The sequence below is a fragment of the Puma concolor genome, chromosome F2, assembly GCF_028749965.1.
Source record: "Puma concolor isolate L17-30 chromosome F2, mPumCon1.1.hap2, whole genome shotgun sequence".
In the NCBI taxonomy this organism is placed as follows: domain Eukaryota; kingdom Metazoa; phylum Chordata; class Mammalia; order Carnivora; family Felidae; genus Puma; species Puma concolor.
This window is the reverse complement of record NC_141684.1, coordinates 76,334,678-76,356,093: the sequence shown is the minus strand read 5'-3', so window position 1 is coordinate 76,356,093 and position 21,416 is coordinate 76,334,678. Positions and strand designations below refer to the sequence as shown.

General features: G+C 42.5%; 1 protein-coding gene across 2 annotated transcripts in view; it reads left to right on the top strand.

Moving 5' to 3' along the window:
- Positions 1-21,416, top strand: part of XKR4 (XK related 4) — a 429,303-nt gene that overhangs the window by 240,474 nt on the left and 167,413 nt on the right. For both annotated transcript variants that reach the window (XR_015247001.1, XM_086695922.1), the window contains exon 2: positions 20,952-21,151. Coding sequence is in view for 1 of the 2 variants with exons in the window: in XM_086695922.1 (XP_086552048.1) it covers positions 20,952-21,151 (200 nt within the window). In the remaining variant the exon portion in view is untranslated. The remainder of the gene's footprint in view (positions 1-20,951; positions 21,152-21,416) is intronic.

The following is a 21,416-nucleotide window of genomic DNA, read 5'->3' as shown; positions in this document are numbered from 1 at the left end:
CCATTTACTAGTCATTTTCAGATCTCTCCGTGACTAGCATAGTGGTGTGTATACATCAGATTCACAATGAATATTCATTCTGTCATTAAACAAATGAACTAGTGAACATATCGATTTCATAGCTAAGCTCCATAAAGCAGCCAATCCTATATTTGCAAGTGACCACTGATGGAAATGTTGACACTTTTTTGCATACATACCAAGTATCATGCTTTATATTTAGGTCTCGAACATTCCTGTGTGATGCAGTTACCTCACGCCCAGCTCTTACCCAAAAGCAAATGGGACCACAATCAATAAATTTGGGATTTCAGTGGGAAATAGCCGATGCAGAGTCAATGTGATCTCATCACTGAGAAGGGTCTTAGTGTCTCCTACCACCAAGGTTTGCCTTTCAACAGAAAAGAAATTGTAGTTCCTAGAAATGTCAACATGGAAGTTTCTGGAACCCAAGTTGGACTCCTGAATTAGAATACCCCACTGATCAAATCATGCTTTTTGTTTCACTAGTTTTCTCATTTTCCTCATGCTCCTCTTTTACCTTAAGAGGCCTGTATATAATTTGATATTTCTTTATGATATTTTATGAACCGAGGCCATGTCTCTCAATCAGTAATTGAGGTCCTTCAATGTATAATGAAGGCTGCTTAGGAATATACCATGCTGTGTTTCCTTATTCTTCTTTTTCAGTTTATTCCGGAAAAGAGTGAAAACATCTAGGAAGGGCATAACCTATTTTCAATACTGACGTGAAAAAAAGACCAAAGGTAGTAAAAGGAAGAGAGGAAAGAAGGGAGGGGATAGGAAAGGGAATTTGTATGTGGTAGAAGGGATAATAGTAAAATAAGTGGGTATTTCTGTAAATCAGCAGGTACAAAGGGAGTGACTGTGAAAGGGTCACATGACCTGAGACATCAGTGAAATGCGTTGGATGAAGGTTTTCTAAAGGAAAACCTTTGCTAGCTTTTCTCATCTCTGAATCCAGTGATCCTTCTGAGAATAGGATAAGTTTTTCTTATTCTTGGTAGAAAAATCAGGGCATTTTTGTCCCTATGTTCTAAGAAAATCAAATAAGTGACATTCGATTACCGCCATATGCTGCCATATTCAATATGAAGTATCTTCCTTTCATAATGAACAGTATGTCTCCAGTATTGTCTCTTGCTTGAGCTGCCTAGAAAAAAAAAAACTTGATTACAGAAATAGGCTGGTTTGGCGTGGCCTTTACAATAAACTTAATGGAACAATAAGTGAAAATGCGTGACTCTCGTCAGGTGTTGTAAAAATGGAAAGTCTTATGGATTTAGAAGAGATCTGCTCTTAAAAATGAAAAAAAAAAGATGGTTTTAAAAATGCTCATTTCTTTCCCAAATTTTGTTACAAAGTTTGCATCTTTAGTCTGGGCAACTGTCACTTACCTAGTCCCCAACTCCCACACAGTCCCTGATGAGAAAAATAAAGCTGCAGATTCACTTATAGTAAATATCTTCGCCTGGACCCCCAGAGAGCAGAGTCTGAGACAAGAACAAGTATGCATGGGGTTTATTCCGGGAGGTGGTCCCAGAGAGCCTGAGTGGGAGACAAAAAAGCAGGGACTGCCAGCTCAGGGCACTTTGTCAAGTTGACCGCCATTGTGGGCAAGTGCACCTGGGCGCATCCAGGTGAGGGAAAAGGAGAGCTTTTATCCAGCGACTCACCTGGTCCTCCCTCATCAAGGGTGACCCCAAGGGTGACCAAAGACTATGGCCCCGACAAGGTGCTATTCAGTTATCCTGTGTGACACCAAGAACTCAGCCGTGGCTACAGTGCACGCAGTGCATGGCCTGGAGCCATGGAAGCATGCAGAGAGTAGTGAGTGGAGGCAAATGGAATCCTCAACACTTGAAGTCTGGGAGCACCTCAGCCAGGCCAAGCCCTATGGTTGGATTTTTGGATAGTTTGGATTTATACAGGCGGTTTTGAAAACAGGCTCAAGAAAACCATGCTTGTTTGTGAAAAAGTCAATCGATCAATCAATCAATCAATCAATCAATTGAATCATCTCATGTAGCTGTTGACAAGCAGATTGCTTAGTGTCAGGACCCATGGGAGGAATCCCAGCGCTGCCTTCTGGAAACTCACAGGCTGCTTTGAACCACACAGTATATCAGGTTCAACTCTATATTTAAAACACTAGTGAGTTTTGACCCCAATACATTTTAATATAAGAAAACCAAGTCGCAATTTAGGCACGGGTAGCTGACACATTTTTCTGGACTGGAAGCCTGAGGTTGTCTGGTGATTGTAGGATTCTATGGAAGTTGGTCTCGTTATGGCTCCATAGCATTGGGTCTTGGAGAAATAGGTCTATGGTACGCTCAACTGCCCACCGGCTTTATGACGTTCCTAAATGACCCAAGCGTCTTATGGCAAGGATCCTTTCTGGATCAAAGGGAGTAAACAACACCACTTCATAAAGCATCTGAGAAGACTAAGAAAACATATAAAGCATCTAACCTAATGCCTATGTATTTTAGGCAGAAAGTTAATTCCCTTTGCTTGAGCACGTGCATTCTTTCCAGAAAACTGAGTAACAGAAGGGAACCTCGAAACTGCTCACATACACCATCGTACCTCTCTCAGACGGGTTCCATGTCCTGCCCCTCAGCTGCCAGTCAAAACCCAAGTTGCAAATTCAAGTCTGGGTGGCATGGCACCTTCCTTTTTTTTTTTCTTTTTCTTTTTTTTTTTTTTTTGGTCAGCAAATTTAATTTTAATGCTGGGCTATGGTAAAACAACAGAAGGATGTAGGCAGTCTTTTGTTATTTATGCAGCATGCCAAAAATTATGTGATAGACAGTAAATTAAGTAAAGCTGTCCTATAAATTTCAGTTAAGCCTTACATGTGCTTTAATAGTTAATACATCATCATGAATCACGTTTCCATAAAGCACAATAGAGGTCCAGGCAAGGCCTCTAAGAATGTGTTGGATTTTTGCTAACATTATTTTTTCCTCGGCTCAAGCCATCCTCTAAATAAAGTGTGACATCAGTGGGATTTTTCCCTACGATATAAAACACAAAATTAAGTCTCACTGACCACTGATCCTGCAGAATTGAGTCCAAAGCACAATGTACAACTTCAGTTCATAAATTACCAGAACAGCTCAAATTATATTCTGAAAGAATGAGCATACACACCCATTCCCTCTGGATTTATTCTGTGATTCTAAGGAAAATTGGCTAGGAAGCATTAGTTGATAACCAAATGTGATATGGCACAGGAGGTAGGTCTGTGTCACAGAATGCTCAAAGATGAGAAAACTGGTTTTATTTTATTATTTAAAAAATTTTTTTTTATGTTTATTTATTTCTTTTGAGAGAGAGAGAGACACAGAGCACACGAGCTGGGGAGGGGCAGAGAGCGAGGGAGACAGAGAGAATCCTAAGGAGGCTCTGTGCTATCAGCACAGAGCTCGATGTGGGGCTCGACCTCTCTGACTGTGAGACCATGACCTGAGCTGAAGTCAAGGGCATGCATATGTATGCATGTATGTATATGTATACGAATTTGAACCCCATAATTCATGTAGATTAATGAATCTACATTTAGACTGATAAGTTGGATAGGCTCAAAGGAGGAAGAATATAAATATCACAGAATAACCAGCTGGAGGGGCTTATAATTTAATGAGTCAAAACTAAACACCACAAGAAGGAATTTGAGCAAATATCGGTTGCATTAGCTATTGCTTATCACATGGCAGATTCCACTAATTAATGCCAAGGACCTCAAAGACCAGCTCAGAATCCTTCTCAACACAGTGACCTCCAGTGGATCAGAGTTAGCACGCAAAACAAAACTTAGGCTTTCAGGCATGGATTAGGGATCATTGGGGATCGAGACTTTTGGTGCTGAGAGAATTCAGTAGAATTTCAAATCGCTGTGCTAGGAACAGCAGTTGGAGAGAGCTTGGGCTAAGCCTGGGGGAGTCGCCCTCAGATTTGATTGGGCACTTCGTTCAGGGAGAACTAACGTGGGTAGACACCAAGGGAGGAAGGAAGGAGGCATGCAGGGCTGTGAAGGAAGTCCACGTGGGTCGCATGGACACTGCCATACAATGAGATGAGCTGCGAAGTTGGACCTGATCAGAGACCACGTGGAGTGTTTGGCAGAATAATCGAGACACAACAGGAAACCCGGGAGCCACTGTGGGGTTAGTGGGCATGTCACTGATATGATGCCACTAGTATATTTGGAGGACTGATGTCCAGAGGAGGTGCCTCATTGGGGGTGCCGCTCTGAAGAGGTGTTGTAATTAAGAGGGGGGCTTAAGTGTGAATGGTTTATTTGAAGGCAACTCCGGGAAGTACCAATAGGAGTGGGGAAGCAGACAGGAAGCGAAGGGAAAGCAGTCATCAGAGTGTACGTGAATGAGTAGGTAACCACTGTGGGCAGCTGGGACATGACCCACGAAGGTCTCTTTGAGGCAGTAGAGAACACACCCTTCAGAATTACATTACGCGAAGTAGCTGGGATATTTATCCAACCAACCACTCTGCCTTGTCATTGGCAGAGAGCCGACCGTGGGCACTAACTCCTCAGCCCCTCCATGCTGCCTTGCATATGGTTTGAGAGAAAACCCTCAGCATGTACCAGGGCAGGGGTGACAAGGGACCGTGGGCAGGACATCAACATGCCAGCGCACACTTGCCATGATGGTGCCTTGGATTCTCTGTGTTTTCTCTCTTCCCTTTCCAGTTAAGGGGAAGCCCAGCCATTTCTGGCTACTCCATAGTAAGGAAGAACTTTCTGAATATAACTGTGTCATTTTCACCAGCATATCAATTGAAAAAAGATGACCAAAATTGCATCTAGGTTTAGACATCATGGACAATTTATCATCACATTAATTTCAAAGCCACACTATCCAGCTTTCTTCTAGGAGTTTGAAATAACACTGTGGTCTGTTGGGTAGACAACCCTTGTGTCCCCCAACCCCTGGCTTAGGTAGACTTCTTTCCCACTCCAGAACTTGAGAAAGGAGTGACTTCCTGGGCATTCACACTTCCCTGAGAGAATCCCCTGCCCCTAGGATCACCTGAGGTATTTAGGCATGGTGCCTTTTGAAGTAAAACTCTCTCATGAGGGGCATGAAACCCATGCCTAGTGAGGAGGCACGCAGATGAGTAAGGTTGGCACAACTTTACTCCAAGGGAGGATGATCTCATCTTGTAGCTTTAAATACTGTAACGCCTCTCAAATCATCCTCAGACTGGGCTTGAATTCCCGACACACCCAGTGGCCTACTCAAGATCTCTGCTTGAATGTTTAAGAAGCATTTCAGAATTAACATGTCTGAAGCTCATCATCATCTAGCAAGTCACTTACCTCAGTTTCCTCAGCTCGGTAAATGTCAACTCCATTTGGCAGGAGCTCAGGGCAAACATCTTGGAACCAACATTGTTTCCTCTTTCTTTCACACCCACGTTTGATCAGAGCAACTCCCACTGGCCCCAACTTCTAAATGAACACCGGAGGCCACATCGTGCTCCACGGCTATTATCTAGGTCCACACAGCTATCATCACCTGCCAAGGTTATTAAGTAACCTCCCTGATTCTACCTACTTCCCTTCAACCTGGTCTCAGCACAGCTGTCAGAAAATCCTTGTGAAATGTTGGCCAGACCACGTCTGTCACCTGTTCAGACCCTCAGATTGTTTCTCCTCTCACTTAGACGGTCCGTACAGACCCCAGCAGGCCCTTTGTGATCAGGCTGTTTCATTTCCTCTCTGATCCCATCTCCTACTACGCCCCCCTTGCTCGTTTTTATCTACCTGGTGCTCCTGGAATGGACTAGGTATATGCCCACCTTAGCTTCTTGTACCTCCTGTCCTTTCTGCCTGGAATCTTCTTCTTCAGGTTTTAAGTGAAGAGGGCTTACCTCTCTTCCATCCTTTGAATTTTGACTCAGATTCATCTCTCTAGTAAATTTCCCTGGCTGTATTGACATTGACAAGCACCCCCACATTCCTTACCCTCCTTCCTGGCTTATTTTTTCCTCGGCACTTGGCGTGAATTGTATATTTTATCTTCTACTTGTTTATTTTGCTTATTGTCTGTCTTCCCCCACTAGGATGCAAGTACATATTTCATTCCCTGCTATATTCCCAGAGCTAAAACAAGTGCCTATCTCTGAACTAGTGCTCAATAAATACTTGCTGAATGAATGAATGAATGAATGGGCCACTGAATTCATTACTATAAGCAAAGGGGACTTTGCTTTTGGAAACACCGAACTTTTTGTTTGTAGGCACAATCCCCAAGGAACAATTTCCATAGTTACTGGCTTGTAGGTGGTCCTGGAAGCTTTGACTGCAGTATTCCTGAACGGGACTCTACGTGCCGTTAGATTATTTGGATAAAGGATCACCCCCCGCCACGTTAACCATATTGTTTCCTCACATCTTACTTGCCAAATTCTTACGGCCAATTGTCCTATGACAATTATCCTGGGGTATTAAAAACAGTTGAGCACACAGATTGCCGAACAAATGGGATAAGGAAAGAATTATGTCCGTCATTTTAGAGAAAGGTGTTCCCCCTTTCCTGACTCATCCCCACGAGCCACTCTGTACTGTCACCACCTCTGTGATGTCAGCACCTCCATTAAGGGAACTCTCCAGTCTTAGAAAGGTCCTCTGCTTTCTTCCTGCTGAATTGACATCACAGTCTACAAAAGTCTGGCCTCTGGAGCCTTTTAGCAATCCCGTCTTGGGAATTAGGTGTTTGGGGTGAGGCTGTGATGAACTCTAGATTAAACCAGCCACTGTAGGCGTGGAGTCAGCAAACATCTTATGTTCTCATCTCAGCATCTTGCCACACAGGGCACAACCAATGGCCTCAGTGGAAAGTGAAACCTGACGGCTCACGACACAAAGATCTCCTATGCACAAACACTGAAATATTTCAGACCCACTCCATCCAGACCCACAGTTCTTTTGTTCCCCTCTCTTTCCACAGCACTATATTTTATGTTATCGAATTCTGCCAAGATTCTGCATAAATGAATAAGTAAATAATAAAGTTATAATAACAACAATGTAAACAGTAATGAAGTATGTTAACGAGATTGCGACATAATTGCATTTGGACCCAAACAGCTATAAGAATTCAATGGTGATGGTAAAATCGATCCCTATAATGTATGTCTGCTTGAGGACACTCCAGACAGGACCCCAGAGCCAACCAGGATCACAGCACACCCTGAACTATAACAAGGTGTCCGCGGTTGGCCCCCTCATTCTCTTTTCTTCCCACTTGGCCACTCAATGGATGTGATTCATCAGATGCCCCAGGCCTATGGATTTTTCAGTTAACTTCTAAAACCATACATGTCCATAAGTCTGCTAAAGTCAAGGACATAAAAACTGCAAAGCATTATAATTTAAAAAGAATAAAACACACACACACACACACACACACACACACACACACACTTGGAACTTTCTTCGCTTGTCATAAAATCAATCCAGCAGAGCTTAACATGAAGATTCTGATTCCATCACAATCGCTATTTCCTGAGGAGTGAGAACCAATGTTCCCAATGTTCTGTTACCCTATGTCTTCTAAATATCATTAATAATTTCTGCCAGTAGTCTCTTAATCATTGGAAGGCTTGAATTGAAGCTATACCACATAGGGTGTTGTATGGAAACCAATTTGACAATAAATTTCATACTTTTAAAAAAAATTATACCATGTCAATAGCATGCTATATTTTCTCCAAGCCACTCTTCTCCATTTTAACACATATTTTACTATGAAAATATTAGTATATTAAAACTCTAAGAATCATTTGGGGAGAAACGCATCGTTCTGAGGGCCTAACACCTGGTAGGAGGTGTTAAGAATGAGTAAAGGAACTTCCTTTCAAGTTCAACAGCTTTCTTTCCTGTTTCAGCTGAATGTACCATGTGTCCCAAGAGGCCCTGGCTGGGATGCCCGTTCTAGGGGAAACTATTTTGTAGAGAAAACAACTCTGTTCTCTCCTACTCTAGATTTGAGGAAATACGTGAAGAGTGCCTATTTATACATTAACTACCTGAGAGGTACGTGTGAAAATTAAACAACACAGGGGCGCCCAGGTGGCTCAGTCTGTTGAGCCTCCGACTTGGGCTCAGGTCATGATCTGGCGGTCCGTGAGTTTGAGCCCTGCGTCGGGCTCTGTGCCGACAGCTCAGAGTCTGGAACCTGCTTCTATTCTGTGTCTCCTTTTCTCTCTCTGCCCGTAACCCACTCACATTCTGTCTCTGTCTCTCTCAAAAATCAATGAACATTAAAAAACAATTGTTTTTAAACAACACAAAAATAACCCTGTCTCACACGTAAGGTTTACTTTCACAGAACAATACAAATAATTAAGAAGTTTTTTGAGATGCCAAGTAAATGCGATTTTACTGGGTATAAGATGACGCCCTGCGAGGATGTTCTGTACCAAAACACACAGTAGTACCTGCGTGCTGTTCTGTGAGGACCCACGTTAATTCTCCTTTTCTGAGCAGGAGATAGAGGTGACAGGAACACAGCTCGGGGGCCAAATATATGCAGAGAAATGCAAACCCTCTTTAGTTGGAGAGGCAAGTGTTGCCCTTGGGGGAAAAAAGTAAGTGTAGGAAATGAAGAAAAGGTTCTGGAATTCTTGTCCCTGTCAAGGGTTTCCTGGGAGATCCTGAGCGCACTCCCGTCTTTATTACCGCGGATATTCTTCTCAGGCATCTGAGAGGCTGGCTGCAAACACGCCCCTTGGTTTGGGAGAGATGACGCACCCAGGGCTGGGTGACAACACAGAGCAGGGTGGGTGTTGAGGAGGTGTCTCCGCAGTGTGAGGTGACACCTCACCCTGGTCCCCTGGGGAGGGCGGGTAGGAGGAGCAGCCCAGACCGTCCTCTGATAGCTGTGACCCCTAGTGTTTGTCAAGTGCAAGGTCATCCAATTCATTCTTTCACCTGTCACACACACCGCCCCCCCTATGCCCCTGCCCCTTTGGGTGATGGATGGGAAATAGAACCTGATTTGAAAACAATCGCCACTAGGAAAATCTTCCACCATGGGCATATAGGCCAGGACTTTTAGTCATCTTGACTGTTCAGCATAAATTGAGATCTGGTATTCTGGTGTTTTTTAAAAAAAAAAAAAAAGTGCTGTGGTGTGCCCTTATTGCTTAACATATCCACCAAAGAGCTTCTTCTTTTAAAAAAAATTTTAGGGGCACCTGGGTGGCGCAGTCGGTTAAGTGTCCGACTTCAGCCAGGTCACGATCTCGCGGTCCGTGAGTTCGAGCCCCGCGTCAGGCTGATGGCTCAGAGCCTGGAGCCTGTTTCCGATTCTGTGTCTCCCTCTCTCTCTGCCCCTCCTCCGTTCATGCTCTGTCTCTCTCTGTCCCAAAAATAAATAAACGTTGAAAAAAAAAATTTTTAAAAAATAAATAAGTAAATAAATAAAATTTTAATGTTTATTTATTTTTGAGAGAGAGACAGAGTGCAAGAGGGGGAGGGGCAGAGAGAGAGGGAGACCCAGAATCCGAAGCAGGCTCCAGGCTCCGAGCTGGCAGCACAGAGCCCGACGCAGGGCTCAAACTCGCACACCATGAGATCATGACCTGAGCCGAAGTCGGATGCTTAACCGACTGAGCCACCCAGGCACCCCCTCCACGAAAGAGCTTCTTAAGACAAGAAGCCATACTATTTTGTTACTTCTCAGCGTCTAGTGTTGAGATGTGCGTACATGTGTGTATATATACACCTGTATGTGTGTGTGTGTGTGTCTGCGTGTGCCGTAAATGTATGTACATTCCTAGTGTAAAGCTTTGTAGCCAAACCACAGGAAACTACCACTTGCTGGAATTACTGTTTATTCATGTTGTTTCTTTAAAACTCTTCTGCACAGATTTTGCTCTGCATTTTTCAGGTGGTAGAAATAACAGCGCTTAGCAGCGAAACCGTTTAATGTGCTGGAAGATACAAAAATAATTCCGTATTAGAATATGTAGGCACAGTACCCTCATAGCTAGTCACGACTTCTGATTCCGCTCGCGACATACCGGTAGTGAGCACTTGATCAAACATTATTTAAGGACTGAAGTATTCATTCGGATATGAACTGTCTGAAACAACAGTTACACACAGCTCCTTTCCGCACAGATGACTGAAAGATCTCAGTCACGCTACGTGTCAGATTGAACGCATTTATAATGCTTGACATGATGAATGTGTGGACTTTCCCCTCTCCCCACCCCCACGTCGATTGCTTTTTGCCCCCTTATGTTTAGGTCTGAGTTGGCCATGTGGGAGGCTGAGACGCTAGCCCAGGTTGCTCTTGGCACTTGGAAACTGATGAGAAGGAGCTGAGCATTTCAGCTCAGTGGGAATCCCCCGAAAACCACCGGAGGTGAATTGGTGTCCATGTGTGTTGTAGAGGGGCTGGGTTATACGTGGGTGCCTGGGGGTGCAGCATGGTGGGAGTCAGCTAGATGCGTTGCTGTGCACAGCCTCAAGAAAGCTGAGGAAATTACAAAATCCAGCTATTGGTAGACCGACATTATGTTGATAAAGCCGGTGCAGAATTCCTGGTGACCTTTTGTGACGTTAAGGAAAACTGTGTCTTCTCTTAGCACACTTCCCCAGGCAACAAATAAGAAGAATGAGCCTCCCAGAAGATGAATCAGTCCTACAGTAAGAGCGGCAAATGTCATCCGAGCGTATTTACCTTGAGGAGCAGGCAGAACACGTTGATATTTCAGAGTGGGCTTTTATTGGGAACATCTCCCATCAGCACTAATGAGAGCTGTGGAGTTAAAGCCACTGCTCTCTCATGCGTAGGGCGTGTTTCATCCTCAAGGCTAAAGCTTTGAAACTTTTTTTTACCTCTTACATGAAACGCTTTGGTAATTAGGCTAAATTTTTAACTATAAACATGGCTTTCTATGAATCCTCCCTGCCGTGTGTATGAATATCTAAAAAGTATTGAGGCTTTCATTACTATGCACTTCCCTGGTCACCATTGCCCCTTTCAGAGATACCTTTCTTTTATCAACACAGCAAAGCCAAATCCTAAGAAGAAAAAGCTTAGTGAGTCCCTCCACTCCCCTTGTGGACCCCCACTGGGATTCCTTTGATACTCAGAAGGTCTAGGAATTGTCTCGTTTTGCAGTAGAGTGGCACTCTTTTTCATCTGCCCCTCTGGAAAACCAGACAAAGGCCAAATCCAATGTGGTGGAAATACTCCCAAGAATAAAATGCCTAAGGAAAACGAGAAGAGCTGAAGACAAAAAACTACCTTCAGTTACTAGGGTTAAAAAGATGAGCATTCTGGAAGAATTCAGAGCATCAAAAAGATGAACATTCTAGAAGAATCCAGAGCATCAATAACCTTGGAGAGCAGCAACCTTCCTATCGTGAACCAGGCACGTGTGTAAGACACATCCTCCATTCAACCCTCACAGCAGCCTGTCAGGAGGTTCAAGCCCCACGTCGGGCTCTGCGCTGACAGATCAGAGTCTGGAGCCCGCTTCGGATTTTGCATTTCCGTCTCTCTTTGCCCCTCCCACATTCATGCTCTCTCTCCTCTCTCTTTTTCTCTCAAAAATAAACCCTAAAAAAAAAATTTAAAGCAAACAAAAAACACCACCATGGAAGAGCAAACTTGACAATTTTGCTTCTTTTTCAAGGAATACAACTGCTTTTCCTTGGAACACAAGCCCTTAGTCACATTGTCCTAAACTTCTGTAGAAAAGGGACTCCTGGGTCTACTTCTCTGTGTGTACTTCTCAGTCTCCTATGTAGTTTACTAGATAAAAAACATAATGAAGGCTAGCCTGGCTTCTTTAAACAACTCAACGTCTTTATCCATTTGTTAGAATTGAATGATAAATGTCACCAGACTTCCTTTGCTTTCTGCACTGATGGTTTGTCTCTAGAACAGGTGACATTAGCAGTTAGTAGAGGGCTATCTGGGGCTTTTTGTCAACACGGAGGGAATTTCCTGTCCTGAGAAGTAAATTATCATAGAAGCAGATCTCCCTGAAGTCAAAGCTCCTGCCATATGTGCTGCGGGTGTACAATGTGGAATTCCATGATGGTGGTCAAATGTTGAGCAAAAGCTGAAAAGCTGAAGACTTCTCTTGGGGGCTTATTTTACAGCTGGAAGGCAGGAGTCAACAGAGCCCATGTCGGAGGTAGCAATGGCAGAGGGGAAAGAATATGACATTGAAACACAAATTTATGTTTTCGTCCCCCACTCACCTGGGGCAAATTTTTCTTACCGTGTTGTGAGGAATAAATGGGAAGATGTGTGACTCATAGTACATATTTCTCTTCTATTTCAACCTCTCCTTCTGGTAGCAGATGAAAAGTAAGTCACAAAAAATCATATGACCAAAGTATGTTATACAATTAACACATTGGCAAGATGGAAGAAATCTGATTGCGGTTGCAAAGCCTCTTTATTCTCGCCATTTTTCAGAGCACAGACTTGAGAAAAACCCAAGCTGACATTTCCTCATGACCAAGTTATGGGCATGACACTCCTGATGGCTATCACAGCTGATTTAGAGAAAGTAGAACACTATCCCGATACTATATAATATTCATAACAGGGGCACTATTAGTTAAATATCATAAACTGTTGTGTCCTTCCAACCAGAAGCAAAAATTGATGTGACACAGGCTGTTTACCAATCTCATCGAAGTAACTAATTATAAAGAAATACAATTTGAGGTTTTCTCCCCCCCCAAAATCAATTGAGCACACATTTGTGAATGCTTGCATGAACAAAAATAGTGCTGAATGGCAAAGCTTCAGTGACGGATGGGCACAGTCCAATCTGCAAATGGAATCCAACATAGAAGCAAATAATCTTAATACAGTGAGATACCCGCAGTATTAAAGGTAGGCACGAAGTCAGGTGCAGGGAAGGATTCTTGGTTGCGGGTCCCCAAGGAAGGTATTCTGAAGGGAGATGTATTACCAGAGTTTTCAACCACAAACATTAAGTTTCCTTAGTGGAGAAAAGAGGGAAGGCCTTTCCAAGAAAACGTAACATGAATGTGCAAAATACTTCCAGGTGAAGGGAACTACATATGCAAAGGCATTTCTTATCGCGACAGAGGGCTTTCCCCACCCCCATCTTTCTGCCTTTACATATACAGCTCATTTGGCCTTAAAATGGTTTTGTTTTGTTTTTACTATTCTGGGTTCGTAGGTATTTCAACTCTGTATGTGCATTATCGGAAGATTAGATTTTTGTGTCCTATTATATGAAACTCCCGAAGGCCAGATTACCTGTTCGTTGTGTTCCTTAGGAACAAACCTACCACCGCCATCAGGTTAACTGAGAGCTCCTGGTGCTACCAAACAAAACAAAGCAAAACACAACAAATGTTTCATTGCGCCAGAAGAGTTCAGTCCCCATGGGCCACGGACCAGGGAGATCCATCTGTGGCTTTTTAGCCTGTGGCTGGAGAGCTTAGAGGATGCATAATCTCCTCCGCAGGTGAAAACTGGCATTGAAAGAACTCGGGGAGGCATTTGTGGGAGCTTTACTGCCCTTGTCAATGCCATGGGGGTCCTGGATTTTAACCTCCTGTGATAATCGCAAGAAGGTTGAGCATTGAAATCATTCATTTGTTCACTCAACATGCAGAGGGTGTCGGTGCCCTCTTCACCGTTATCCAGTTCTGATGCCTTTTTACCACCAATGCCATTGGCAGTCTAGTGAAAATCCGAGTCTTCTCTCGCCCGGATGATCGCAATAGTCTTCCAGCTGATGTCCCTCTCTACCCCCTTGCCCCCCCTGCCCTCTCCTTTTCACACAATAAGCAATTTTGTTAAAATCTAAGTCAGATTTCTCACTCTTTTGCTCAAAACTGGACAGTGGCTGCCACGCCCCCCCCTTACAGAAAAATACAAAATTGCAAACCTTGCACGTGTTTAATACATATTCACTGAAGGAATAAAATGCCGTGAAGTAAATTGAGTGCCTGTTAATCATGAGAAACTGAGCTAGATGTAGGGACACAAAAACAGTGACATTCTTTTCTCTCCAGGGGTTTATATTTGGGATGTGAGGTGAACTCACAAATGAACAAATACAAAATAATGGTATTTACTCTGGTCAAAAGTCTGCATAAATATAGTTGGGGTACAAACAGTGGAACGGCTTCCTGGGTGGTCACAGAGGGTGAGGGAATGATGATATTCGACTCATAAAATGATAAAAATTCCAGGGTGTTAAAGGGTGTGGAGAGACTTTCCAGGCAAGAGAACCATAGGAACAAAGGTATTGAGGCGTGAATTTATAGCCAAGGAGCAGCAAGTGATTGAATATGGCAGGACACAGGATATAGGAGGGGGGGGGGTGAAGGGTACAGAAGCCAAAAGTTAGGTTAGAAGGGATAAACTAAAAGCCTTAACTGTCTTTCACTGCTTGAGTTCACTGTATATCTTCTAGGCAATGGGGAATCACTGAGGTTTTTAAAATGCCAAAAATTTGGGGGTGCCTGGGTGGCTCAGTTGGTCAAGCTTCCGACTCTTGATTTCGCCTCAGGTCATGATCTCACCATTCGTGTGATTGAGCCCCATGTCGGGCTCTGTGCTGACAACACACAGCCTACTTTGGATTCTCTCTTCCTCTCTCTCTGCCCCTCCCCGACTCACAAGCGCACTCTCTCTCAAAATAAATAAATAAACATGAAACAAGATTTTTAAAAAGATGGCAGAATTAGATTCAGTTTATACATCTAGAAGCACAGTGACACGTCCATTAGAGAATCCAAAGTTGATTAAAAGTAAGAACTAACATTTACTGAATGCCTACTATTTACCAGGCTCTGTGCTAAGACCTTCGTGTTTACTTCATTTACTTCTCAGATCAGCCTATGCAATTGGTGCTGTTCTCTTCCGCCTTTAGAGATGGAAGGGCTGAGGCAGAAAGATGTCAAATCTAAGGTCATACTGTGGTAGGTTACAGAACCAAAACAGAAACCCAGAGACTCAGACTTTAGGAGACAGAGGGGAACATACATTAAGGAGATAGCATTCCAGAATATAGTCTATTATCATATATAAGGGGTAAGGGAGGGGTAGTAGGCTCATATGACCCCTAGGCTTGTAGCTTGGATGACTGAATATATGGCAGTGTAGATTATTCTGTATGAGATGGCACAAATTTAGAAGAAAAGCTAATCAAGCATTTTGAATATATTTGTTTTTATATGCCTATTGGAAACCTGGAAAGCAGATGGACATACAGGTTGGATTTCAGGGGAGGGCTGGAGTGGGAGATGCAGATTTGGAACAGAGGAGGAGAGGTCATAGGGTAAACAAGATCAAATTCAAGAGAAGAGTGCTATTGGTTGAATTGTGTCCCCCTAGAAGATGTTGAAGTCCTGACATCCTCTACGTGAGCATGTGATCTTATTTGAAAACACTACAAGGTTTTGCAGATGATCAAGTTAAGATGAGGTCATTAGGGTGGGTCCTAATCCAATACGACTGCGCGTTTATAAAAAGGAGAAATTCCAACTGAGACATGGAGGAGACCATGTGAGGAGACCATCACCATGTGATGAAAGCAGAGAGTGGGGTGATGCATCCACAATCCAAGGAACACCACAGAGTTCCAGCAGACCACCAGAAACTAAGGGAGAGGCAGGCAACAGAGTCTTCTTCACAGTCTCAGAAGGAACCAACCCTACCAACAGCTTGATCTTGGCTTTCTAGCCTCCAGAACTGGGAGACAATACATTTCTGTGGTTTAAGCTACCAGTTTGTGGGACTTTGTTAAAGCCCTAAGGAAGTAATACACACAGGGAGAGCACGGGAGAGTGAGTGATTATTGGTGATCGCCGGACAGATCTGGTCAGTTCAAAAATGAGTTTGCCAGTCCATGAAGCAAGAAAGGCACTCCAAGAAAAGGATGAGCTTGTGCAAAGCACATGGAAATCTGAGAAAGGGGGTGCCAGCGCATTGCACCAGGCTAATCACAAGCAGCAGCTGTGGAGTGTTAAGAACACAGGGATCTGTTCATGAAAGTCCCTGTAAGCAGTGCTCTACAGACTTCATCATATACTTGATAGAGAGCAATCCGAGGCCCCAGGGAATGATTAAATCTGCTTTTGTGTTTTAAAATGCTCTTGCTCTGTAAATGCAGTGGCAGTGGCAGCATAGTTTTTGAATCTACCAAAACGATCCCATTAAAATAAGCAGAGCAAAACTGAAGTTTTATTGCAATACCCGCAATAAAGCTCAGTGCTGAGATACCCCCGTCATTACCAAGGGACAAATTCGGGACAGTTCGTAAGAGCCATGTGGTATCGGCAACTATGTAGGAAGAGGCAGAGGGAAGACCTTAAGAACGGGAGAACCTCCAAATCCCCAACAGCCACTCACTGGAATATCCAATCTCACAGGAGAGGAAGAAAGGCCTAGAAGTGTGTTCTCAATGATCCAGGGCAAGGATGAGCCCAAGGGGACCATAATGCAATTAAATGTGATGCTACTGGAGCAGTCTCATTACCCACAGACTGCAGACCCTTCCAAGACAAGGCTCCACACTAAGGAGAATCTGCTGGGAATAGATTCCAACTGAGCAGGACAAGGACAGCCACCAGAAATGAACGAGAAGGCCCAGATGGAAAGGAAGGGTCACAGAAACAAAGGCAGCTGATGTCAGAAAGTTGACAAGTTCTTCCTTCGTGAGAACAGCAGAGGAATGAGCTCTGGAGCTATGAAACCAGCCAAACTATCCTGGCCCATTGACCCCTCCTAAAACTACATAAAAGCTTAAGTAACTCATTAAACTTAGCAATGAGAAAAAGATCAAAACTATTATAAGGAAATGAAAATAGGAAATATGATGATGTTCCTGCAGATAATGAAAGCATACCAGGAAAAAAAACACATGTGGAAAACAGATAAAAACCCTAAGCAAATATTTCAAAATGAGTTGAAATAAATTAACAGAATTATAAAAACTATGAAAGATGTAAATCCGAATTAGAAAAGCATCAGAAATAAATAGAAAGAAGATTTGACAAGAAAGATGATATAACCCAATATAGAATTCTCATTTTTTTTAAAAGCAGCTGAAAAATGAAAACTCAACCACAAGGAGTAAAACACTATCAAAACACCATAGTCAGCAGATAAATCGAAGGTCAAAATGAGGAAAAAATGAAATCATTAAGTAATTTGAGATTAAAAGAGTTCAGGGAAGTCGGTTGATACAGAAGATAAAGAAGATACGATATAACTAAATAGGAGTCCTCAAAGAAGGAAACCAAAGTAATGGAGAATAAATAAATAAATCTCAATACTATAAATCAAGAAGACTTGAAACTACATAATGAAGAGTGTATGTACCACATTCCAGAGAAACTTGTGCAGAATATTCAGTATCAAGATACATTTTAATAAAACTATAGTTTTTCAAAGGGAAACAAAATATTGTTTGGACATCCAAACAACAAGCTCAGGTAGTTTATAAGAGAAAGAGTATCAGATTTTTATCAGACTTCCATTACGACACTTTATGCTAGTAAACAGGAAATTAACAGATTTGATGGATTTAAATAAATAAATTGCAGATCTTGGGTCTTGTATGGAATAGGCATAGGTTTTACAGCCAAGCAAACTGACCCTCCAGTGAAAAGGTTGTCCCAGCTGTTCTGCTTTTGTACTTCGCTGCTGTATCCCTCCCATCCTCCCCTCTTGGTATCGGAGAATCTTTGCATTGGGTAGGCTCTTTCACTGACTCTAAAAATGGGCACCAATTTTCATTTCAAATTGTGAGATTTTAGGAAACTTATTCCCACACAAGGCAAGATTCATAGGCACATGCTGTTGTAAATATGCAAGAACTCAAACACTATTGTCCCTATGCACCCTTCTTGAGTGATCTACTAGAGAATAAGCTTCAGTGAACCAAACATACTGCAAAGACATTGATCTAACAGCTGGAGAAGTATTCTAGCCAACAACAACAACAACAAACAACAACAAAATTACAGTGATATGAAGAGCCAAGGCAACCTTGAGAATGAAAAGCAAAACTGAAGGCATCATGATTCTGGACTTCAAGTTATATTACAAAGGTGTAGTCAAGACAGTACGGTACTGGCACAAAAATAGACACATAGATCTATGGAACAAAATAGAAAACCCAGAAATAAACCCACAGCTATATGGCCAATTAATCTTCCACAAATCAGGAAAGAATGTGCAATGGGATAAAAAAAACAGTCTCTTCAACAATTGATGTTGGGACAATTGGACAGAAACATCCAAAAGAATGACACTGGACCACTTTCTTACACCATACACAAAGACAGATTCAAAATGGATTAAAGACCTAAATGTGAGGCGTGAAACAATAAAAATCCTACAGGAGAAGACAGGCAGTAATTAATGTCTTTGCCATTGGCCGTATCAACTTCTTTCTACCTATGTCTCTTGAGGCAAAGGAAACAAAAGCAAAAATAAACTATTGTGGCTTCATCAAAATAAAAAGCTTCTGTACGGCGAGGAAAACCATCAGCAAAACTAAAGGCAATCTACAGAATGGGAGAAGATATTTGCAAATGACGTATCTGATAAAGGGTTAGTATCCAAAATATATAAAGAACTTATAAAAGTCAATACCCAAAAAACACATAATCCAATTAAAAAAAGTGGGCAGAAGACACGAATAGCCACTTTTCCAAAGAAGACATGGAGATGGCCAATAGACACATGAAAAGATGCTCAACACCACTCATCATCAGCGAAATAAAAATCAAAACCACAATAAGATATCACCTCACACCTCTCAGAATAGCTAAAGTCAGCAACACAAGAAACAACAGGTGTTGGCAAGGATGCAGAGAAAGAGGACTTCTCTTGCACTGTCGGTGGGACTGCAAACTGGTACAGCTACTCTGGAAAATAATATGGAGGTTCCTCAAAAAGCTAAAAACAGAACTACCTTGTGATGCAGCAATTGCATTACTAGGTATTTACCCAAAGAATACGAAACTACTGATTCAAAGGGATACTTACACCCCAATGTTCATAGCAGCATTATCTACAATGGCCAAGTTATGGAAACAGCCCAAGTGTCCATTGACTGATGAATGAATAAGGAAACGGTGGTATGTTTATACAATGGAATATTACTCAGCCATTAAAAAGCATGAGATCTTCCCGTGCGCAACCATGTGGCTGGGACCAGAGAATATTATGCTAAGTGAAATAAGTCAGTCAGAGAAAGACAAATTATAAGATTTCACTCGTATGTGAAACTTAAGAAACAACCCCAAAAAATGAGCAAAGGGGAAACAAAAGAGAGAAAGAGGCAAACCAAGAAACAGACTCTTACCTATAGAGAGCAGACTAATGGTTACTAGAGGGGATGGGTTAATTAGGTGATGGGGACTAAGAAGGGCACTGGCTGTGATGAGCCCCAGCTACGTATGGAAGTGTTGAATTACTATATTGCAAACCTGAAACCAAGATTACACTGTATGTTCATTAACTGGAATTTCAATAAAAACTTAAACAATTTTTAAGGGTGATAGACTCAGATATCACCGTTGTGCAACCCTAATGAATGAAGAGTTCTTGGAAACGATCAACAGTGGACGATGGCGTCATAAAGGAGAACAGTAGGGTCTCCTCAAGAAAGTACTCAACCTCACCTGCTAAAAACGATCACACTTGAATCTAATCAACACTAACTACCTCACCGAAGAAAACAAAAAGGACAGCTATGTTAACCACACCTCATGAATGCAATCATCAAGATCAAGACAGTGAAAAATGTGCAGGAAATGAAAAAACAAGGGAAGAGGAATCCGTGGCATAAAAGAGACTTACGATACATGTCAAATAATCATCACACAGGGGTCTCATTCGGATTGTATTTCAAACAAACTATAAAGAAATTATGATAATCAGCAAAACGTGAAAACCAAGTATTTAACAATGCTAAATTATCCTTATTTGTAATGTAATAGCGGTATTGCATTTATGCATGTAAATTATCTTTAATAAAATATTTACAGATGAAATAACATGATGCCTGGGATCTGCCTCCAGATAATCTGGTGGCAGGGAGTCAGTGGAGGTATAAATGACAAATGACGTGTGTGTTGTGCATACACGTATCAACAATGGCTTGATCCGGGTGGCTCAATACACGATTTTTTTTTTCTCCTTTTGTTCATGTTTGAAATTTTCAATAATAAAACTTTCTTTAAATTTTTTTAGACATTTATTTATTTTTGAAAGACAGAGAGAGACAGAGCACGAGCAGAGGAGGGGCAGGGAGAGAGGGAGACACCGGATCCGAACAGAATCCGAAGCAGGCTCCAGGCTCTGAGCTGTCAGCCCAGAACCCGACGTGGGGCTCGAACTCACGAACCGTGAGATCGTGACCTGACCTTTGCAAGGTCGGACGCTTAACCGACCGAGCCACCCAGGCGCCCCAATAAAACGTTTTTTAAAAAGACATCAGGAGGGTTTACAAGCACATACACTTTAATACTTCAGGCTTGCGTGGAGCCCTAGGAAAAATCCGTCTCCTGAATACCATTGAGCCCATAGGGAAACTGACCGGAAAGAATGTGTGTAGATTGTCAAAGTAGCAAACCTCTTCTCCACCCACGTTTCCAACACATTTCACCCCCTCTTCATTTTGCAAGTCAGTGGAATACCTTGCACGAGCACAAAGATTGCAGTGACTTCTCAAAATGAACTTTGAAGAATAAGGGTACTTGTTCAATGGTCAACTTTGGACGTTAAATTCACAAGCCACCAAAGTCATTGTTTCACGTGTCCTTGCACATTGTGATTTGCAGAAAAGAAAAACAGCCCGGGTGTTTGAATTATAAATTGCCACTCATTTCTTTCTTATTCTCCATGTTTTCTTTCTAGATATTTCCACACCATATACTTAGGTATTCGAAGCCGGCAGAGTGGGGAGAATGACAGATGGAGGTTTTACTGGAAAATGGTATATGAGTATGCAGATGTGAGTATGCTGCATTTGCTAGCCACCTTTCTGGAAAGTGCTCCACAGCTGGTCCTGCAGCTCTGCATTATCGTACAGACTCATAGCTTACAGGCCCTCCAAGGTAAGGGCTTGCAATTTGGTTTCTGAATTTGGGGAAAGATTGGCTACTTTTGTCACAATCCGAGGAACTGTTCTTATATGCTGTGTTGACAGAGGCCACGGTCCTCCCTGTTAGAAGTCTGCTACTTGACACGAGAATTTGTGAATGATGCACATTTTCTGCTTCACAATTACTTGTTACGGCTAATTTACAGAAAGACAGTTCTGGTTTGCCTTCCAGCTGCCCTCGGAGTAGGGAAAGAGCTTGTATGATTTGACATGTGGTC